Source organism: Poecilia reticulata, linkage group LG5, assembly GCF_000633615.1.
Source record: "Poecilia reticulata strain Guanapo linkage group LG5, Guppy_female_1.0+MT, whole genome shotgun sequence".
NCBI classification, from domain to species: Eukaryota; Metazoa; Chordata; class Actinopteri; order Cyprinodontiformes; family Poeciliidae; genus Poecilia; species Poecilia reticulata.
In genome coordinates this window covers 4170191-4177291 of record NC_024335.1, presented here as the reverse complement: position 1 = coordinate 4177291, position 7101 = coordinate 4170191, and the positions used below count along the sequence as shown (strand labels likewise).

The following is a 7101-nucleotide window of genomic DNA, read 5'->3' as shown; positions in this document are numbered from 1 at the left end:
GCTCCTTAGCACTTTTTGAGATCAGTCCTGAGGCACTGGGTTTCAAGTGAGATTGATGTTCTGTTTGTTTCCCTCACGCTTCGGCTACCTCACACGGAGAGAAAGCACTAAAAACATCAATGGAAGGAAAAGGATAATTGGTGTTAACTACATTACTTAAAAGCTGTATCGTATCTCAGCTAATTCTAGGCATCTATCAAGTGGTTAGGTAAATTTTGGATCGATCAAATACTATCATTTCATCTTGAACAATTTTTTTGTGTGTGAAAATGACAGAGGAAGCAGGTGATTAGATTTTGGTAGTGGCTAATTTTCAGAAGATTCCAGCGAAGAGGATCTGCTGAGTTCAATGCTTTTTTTCTTTCTTTTTTTGGGGGGGAGCGAGAACAGGAGTTCACACTCTACCCTATCGATCCTGTTGACATGCTCCCCTTTAGGGAATGCAAATGTTTCTGTTCTTCAACACAAACATCCAAACCTTCCTCATAGTGGAACCCTAATTAACTTGAGATTTGAATACCATGGCCTTTCCATTTGGCATTTCCATATTTCAGAAACATATTGTTTTATGCTTCCCAACAAAGAGGACCCTCGCATTTATCAGTCAGTGAAGTTTTACGACGAACAAGTCAACAGCTGAATTTATTGAACACTTCCAAACAAAACACCTTCCACTTGATCCCTGCATAATTCCTGCCATGCTGTCATACAAATTCCTCCTTGTGTGCTTCTCTGTCAAACGCTGGTGTTAACTATAAGTAAGGAGGCAGCTGCCATATGTTATTGTCAAAGCCGGCCTACACCTACAGCACATGTGTTTTCCCCGGCAGAACAGATCTATCCCAAGGTAACCACTAATCACTCAGGGATTCCAACAATCATCGCTCCACATGCCCATCGGTAAGGGTCAGGAAAAAGGAGACGGCAGCCACTCGTCTGCACCAATTTCCTGGCCTCTCTAAGCAATGATTTGTGTAGCTCACACATTAAAAGTTAAAAGGCTTTGAACGAGCCTCATCACACTTTTGTTTTTGTTGTGTGTTTTTGTCACTGCAAAGGTAAAAGTCGAGTAGGTATGCAAAACCAAATCTGAGGAAACAGATCTGTTAGGGTTCTATCATCTTTGTATGCCCTTCACTAGAGATTAATAAATTATATCAAGATAAACCAATGTTTTAAATTGTTACAGTTTTAAAACCATACACATTTCTGTCATATCATTGTTATGGGTTTAAGGCATTTTTAGTTGCGAGCTATATGAAAACAATTGGACAGTTATGGACTATGGCATAGCACAACACTGCCAGGCTCTGTGGACTGCTGGTCAACTGGCTTAAAGGAAGCTGCTACATACACAAATATAAATAAAATAAAGACATGTGAAAACTAAAGAGTTATTTTCATTTACATGAGTTATAAACTTATTTATAAAGTTTTAAGATTACAATTGGCAAGCTACGAGAAGCATAAGGACAAAGCTAACTGCATAATATCAGCTTGTTTTATTCAACAAGGAACAATATTGCAAAAAATGCATAATAGTCTCTTGAATAGTAAAGTTTACTTGAAAACTGCTAATTTCAGATAGTATTTATTCTAAATGTTTATTTAAGTCTGTTTGAAAATTTGCAGTATGTGTCTGTTTTATTCTTTTCTCTCGTTCCCATCTGTGCTTCCGACACTCTGTGACCTTCTGCATTGTATCCAATGTAAACATCTGCTGCCGTGAGACTCTATCCTGGCTAAACATTACACTAGAATGCAAGTTCATTAACAGTCAGAATATATTAGCAGACAATTATTGTACTCGAAACAGTTCTTTGCGATATGAATATTGCACACACTGATATTGCATTGAAGATATATTCACAAAATATGGTGCAATTTTAACCTAATAGCTTTTTGACCATGTGATATTTCTAGACTTACTTAGGTGGTTAGTTAATCAGTAAGTATAGAAACAAGCCAGTAAGTACAGAAAGCATAGGAAGCATAGAGAAAGTATAGAAAAAGAAAAACCTAGAGGATGTCACGGTAAAAGTAACTATGTTCGTATGCAAAGCTGGATGTATATTTTACAATCCCCATCCCAATGTGCATGCTCTATTCAAAAATGATGGTGAATCAACATGGCACTCATAGTTTGTAAATGACCCTGTTGCATGTACAGACAGGCTCATCCTGTTTGTACATGCACTAAAATAACATTTTAATGTTTTCTAAAATGTCATTTCTTTGTATTTAGACCCTCATCAAGCATATTTTGAAATGCATCAAGGTAAGAATCAATAAAAGCAGATCTCAAGTGGTAAACAGACTTTCCTGAGTATCTGCACACATAAACAGTTCATTCAATATTTCTGTTATTTTATAAACAATGTGTTGAAGACCTCAACTGTTAAATAGTTTGACAAGATTACTTTTCAGTTCAAACTAAAAGTTATTTTTTGCTTTTTGTTGGTCTGGACACAGTGTGTTACTTCAGGTTGTTTAGAAATGTTACAACAGCTGGCACATTGAACATTTTTTATTTTTTTTTACTTTGAACCTGAATCACATGATTTTGTTTTTTTCCATGGCCATCTTTGTTAAGTCTGAAAGATTGGCAGCTATAGGCCCAGGTTGGACGATGGCTTCACCACACAGCTGTGGTGTGGTATTTGATTTGAATCACTGCCTTGAGTTGGAGCCAAGTGGCCCTCAATTGAATGTTGCTTTTCACTCTTTGTTTGCTCCTGTGTGCGCCTGTTCGTACATTTAGGAGGCTGGAATTTGTTTTTCTGCAAATTTAACTACATGGAGATGACGAGATCAGTGCCAGAGTGGCCTCTGTGTGTTTGATGTGAAACACGTATGAGTGTCTCTTGATGGTGTATCGGAAAACAACCTAGCTGCTCCGTGTGCGTTGAAGAACACGACCGAAAGAGAGCGAATGTCATCTGAGCAGGTGTCCCCTTTTGTTGTGAGTAATACGTTGCAGGAGATTGTTTTTACTGTAATAATTTTGTAATCCCCTTTGGTTAATTAGTGGGCACCTCGTTAGAGCTTGCCACATTATTTTCTTTTTTCCATCATTATTTGTCCCAAATTAATTAGAACAATTTTGTATACGTTTGAAACTTTATATTCCTCAGCGATGTAAACACGAATTTATGCAAGCATTGACTGGTCACTGGAGTCCTTTTCTTTTTCTTGACAAAAATGTGACAATAGTTACCAGATGTTTTCAGTTAGAAACAAAACAGTGGGCACTAATTAGCTACAGGAAAATGAGATCTTTTTAGTATAAGACGGGAATTTTCATAATTTATATCATGAAAATTATAAACTTGAACCTCACAACCGTTAATTAATCACCTAAACTACTTTTATTGATGGTTCTGTATTTGAAAATACCTCGTTCATATCAAGTTTACACTGTTGCAGAGGGAGATGAAGTTATTCCATTTTTCAAGGTGAAAGTAGACATGGCATAAGCTGTACAGACTCTATAGGGTGCTGATGCTCAGTTCATGCTGGGACAGTCACCTATGACAGTGTCAACTTTCTGTGTGAAGAGCACAGATTTTATTCTCTCACCTTTAAGTTTAAATGTAGCAGAAAATAATGTGTTATTATGACAGATTAGTACAATATTTCCTGAAAGGACCTTTATCTAGTTTTAGGTAGGGTTGCATGATGATAGGATTTCAAAAATAAAGAGTCACCCCAACAGCCAAATAGGTTGTTTGCATATAATTTGCAAGTAAAGCCCTTGAATTTTTTCATTTGGCTAAGATAGTAGGAGAAAAAAACAGTTCTGCTGCAATTTCCTAAGGATAAACGTGTAGGAGAACCTTTTTAGAGAGAACTGTTTTCAATTTAATGAGCTCTTCAGGTATCTCCATATGTTTTGTATTAACAGAGCACACAAAAATAGAAATGCCATCAAGTATTTCTTACGCGATAAACTTTATGCTCACAAACAACACTTGTGGTCAGTGTTGTGGTTTAATCCTGGGGCAGAAAGTGTTTCCAACAGAGAGAGAGTGGTTTTTGGTTGGTGAGGACAAATCTAGAATATTCATTTGTGTACCTCTTTGGATCCCACCCTCATTTCCTGCATTGATTATCTTTACAGCAAAAGTGCTCACTCCATCCGTTTTTGTGTTGACAGTAAGAGACCGTGCATTCATTTGACATATTCCTGTAAGGTGTTTGTTGTCAGGAAAAGTATCTATTTTCTGTCTACAACCACAGAGAATGGCAGGCATCAAAGCAACCCTTTTACAGATATCATGTCATCGTGGTGTAAGGTTTGTTCTTTGACCAGAAAAATGCATTTTTCAATCCTTTGAAAATTGATGGGAAAGCTGATTCTGACTTTTATATGTTTCACAATTTGACAAATTCTTACGTTTTCCGGCTTAAAATATAAGAAATTTCACCTTCTCAGTCCTGTGTCAAACCTTGTTCCGTCCTGGTTATAGTTGATGTTAAACACTAGTGAGATTACAAAAGAGGATGCAGGAAAAGTATCAGGTGCAGTACTCATCATGGTTTTATCTGTCGTTTCTAAATCCAGCCTTCAAGTATTGATTAGAGTTCGACATCAAAGAGCATTTAAAGAGGAAGGGAGGAGGTTTTTACTGCTTGTATGGCCCTGGGCTGGCATGACGAGTCTGTTTGGAAGTGATGCATGCAAAGGCCTCGTTGTAGTGTTTTTTTTTATTTATTGCTAACAGTGACCTAAAGGTTAGGTATTTTTCATCAGCACCAGACACACGTTTTTCACCGAGGCATATTTCTACTGGTATTTAATTTGAACCGAAACGTTTCAGTGAATTTTCAGCCGCGCTATAGTCGTATTTCACAGTCTGACAATTATGCTTTACTGTTTTGCTGATGCTTATTTCTAAATCATGTTACAGTAGCTCCGCTGTCATAAATTTTCAGGCTGGGTGGCCGCGCTGTGCTGCGAGCGCTCAGCTGACCTGCTAGTATCAGTGTCTTGCTCCGAGATGGTCCCATTTACATTGCCAGTAATCAACCATCTCCACTCATGAGCCCCTACTAATGTGTTAGGAGTGTAATGTATCCACCAGAGGCTGCTGAATATATTTCAGAATCAATAACTAGACAATTCATGCAGGACTGCACACTATGCTTTTGAAGAATGACCTCATAAGCTCTTGGCACTTAAGTGATCCAATAGCCACATATTGAAAATTGAAAACTCACTTTAGTCAGTAAAATTTCCTGACTCTGTCCGGGCTGCTGTGTACAGTCCTGCCAGTCTCGTGTCTTGACGCAGATTTGAGAGTTGTTTATTGTAGACTGTGAGAAGTACAAGCTGGTCGAGTGGAGATCACAAGCCTGATTTTTGTGTGTAATTTTGTTAATGGTTTTCGTCAGGGCTCCTGATGCACTCAATCAGTAACCAGTCCAGCTTTTTAATGCATTTAATTCACTGTACGAGCATCAGCCTGCAAGCACACTTGCCAGCCGATTGACATGGTTAAGATTTACTGTATAATTTCATCTTTTCTCAAGAGTAGCTATCGGCTGTAGATCCAGCCTGTCTGTAATTGGCTATGTTAAACATTTACTTCTCAGCAGGAAGTCATGCAGTTTTAATTCAGAAGTTGGTCAGACAATGGAGCGATTGTTCTTTACCAGGATCCTTTATAAACCGGGAATAAATGGCAGGATGTGCGTATTTCTTTTCCCTTTTCTTTCTTCTTTGTATTTAAGGAAGACGGAATACACTTGAGACTTTCATCTAGACCTTTTCGCCCACATTCTCCATCAAAGTCTGACACATGATGTACTTTGAGTCATGTGGTAAAAGGTTTAGGAAGAGTGCAACACACATGACACGTCGCTCCACTCAAAGCCTTCTCTAACTGCTGCTTGTGTGTTATTTTAGCATGGGTAGCCTACATCAGTATTTTGTTTTTTTTGTCACCTTTGATTGTTTCAGACAGTCAAGCTAATTTTAATATGAGAAATAGCTCGGGTAAATGCAAAGTGTAGTTTTCAGAGAACAATTTAATTTGTTAGTTGTCTAAACCAACCTGGCCCTAGGCAAGAAGGTACTTGTTCCTTAGACCTAATGACTGGTTGTATCACTCCTGACGGCAGTAACAGCTATCAAGCATTTGTCACAACTGACAAGAAATCTTTCACATAATTTTGACCTGCTCTTTTTGCAGAATTGTCTCAATTCAGCCACATTAGAGCTTTTTTTCTTGAATTAGCATTACTGACCTGTACAGGGTCATGCCACAGTGCGTAAATTGTACCTAATTTAACTTTGACAAGAGCAATTGCATTTTTTTTTTCTGTTATTGGAGCCATTAAGAAGTGCATTTTCTCGTGTACTGCGAAATCATCATTCTGTTGTATATAACCCAGTACTCACAAGCTGAAGATCACAAACTGATCGGCCATCCTCCTTCAAGGTTTTCTGGTAGAGAGCAGTATTCATGGATCCATCAGTCATCTGTATGCTGAAGCAGCAAAACAAATCACACCATCACCACCATTTTTGGTGTCTGTATGTTATGTTTTTATTCTGTAGGTCTTGCAATAATCAGACTTGGTGTTGGTTTGTAATTATGAGCCGCAGTTTTTACCAGTTTAGTCATGATTTAGTTACAAAGGTTATTTGTTTTTGCACAGTGGAAGTTGGTTTCAAAAACTTTCATTCCCCTTAATAAATAGGGCCATGAATTTGAGACTGCTTTTTGTATTTCTTCAGGTTAACATTGTCTAATGTACCGTTTTATTTGAATAATCTGAGACACTTAGGTGGAGTAAAAAGGAAAAAAAAAATCTAAGGAAGCAAATGTTTTACCATAGCACTGTACCTTCTTCTGAAGGCAGAAAAAAAAAAACCTCCTTGTGAACGCAGACATCTGACCTCTGGGCACGTTGAGGGCTGCTGACACGTTCGGATTTGATTATAATGAGATGGCCTTATCGAGTTTTTCACCAGATAAGTTTAGACAAAAGACTGCAGAGCAAGTGTGGCATAATGAGAATGTCAACTGTGCCTCCTTTGCCCTTCCTCTTATTCTACTGCTTTGTTGTTCAAGTTCGATAATGAAACACAAACAA

General features: G+C 37.9%; 1 protein-coding gene across 1 annotated transcript in view; it reads left to right on the top strand.

Moving 5' to 3' along the window:
- The first annotated feature begins 2250 nt into the window (after nt 1-2250).
- The window catches only part of LOC103464568 (protein tyrosine phosphatase receptor type G), a 138929-nt gene continuing 134078 nt past the window's right edge, over nt 2251-7101 (top strand). The window contains exon 1 of the mRNA XM_008408750.2: nt 2251-2278. Coding sequence (XP_008406972.1) covers nt 2269-2278 — 10 coding nt within the window. The 5' untranslated portion in view covers nt 2251-2268. The remainder of the gene's footprint in view (nt 2279-7101) is intronic.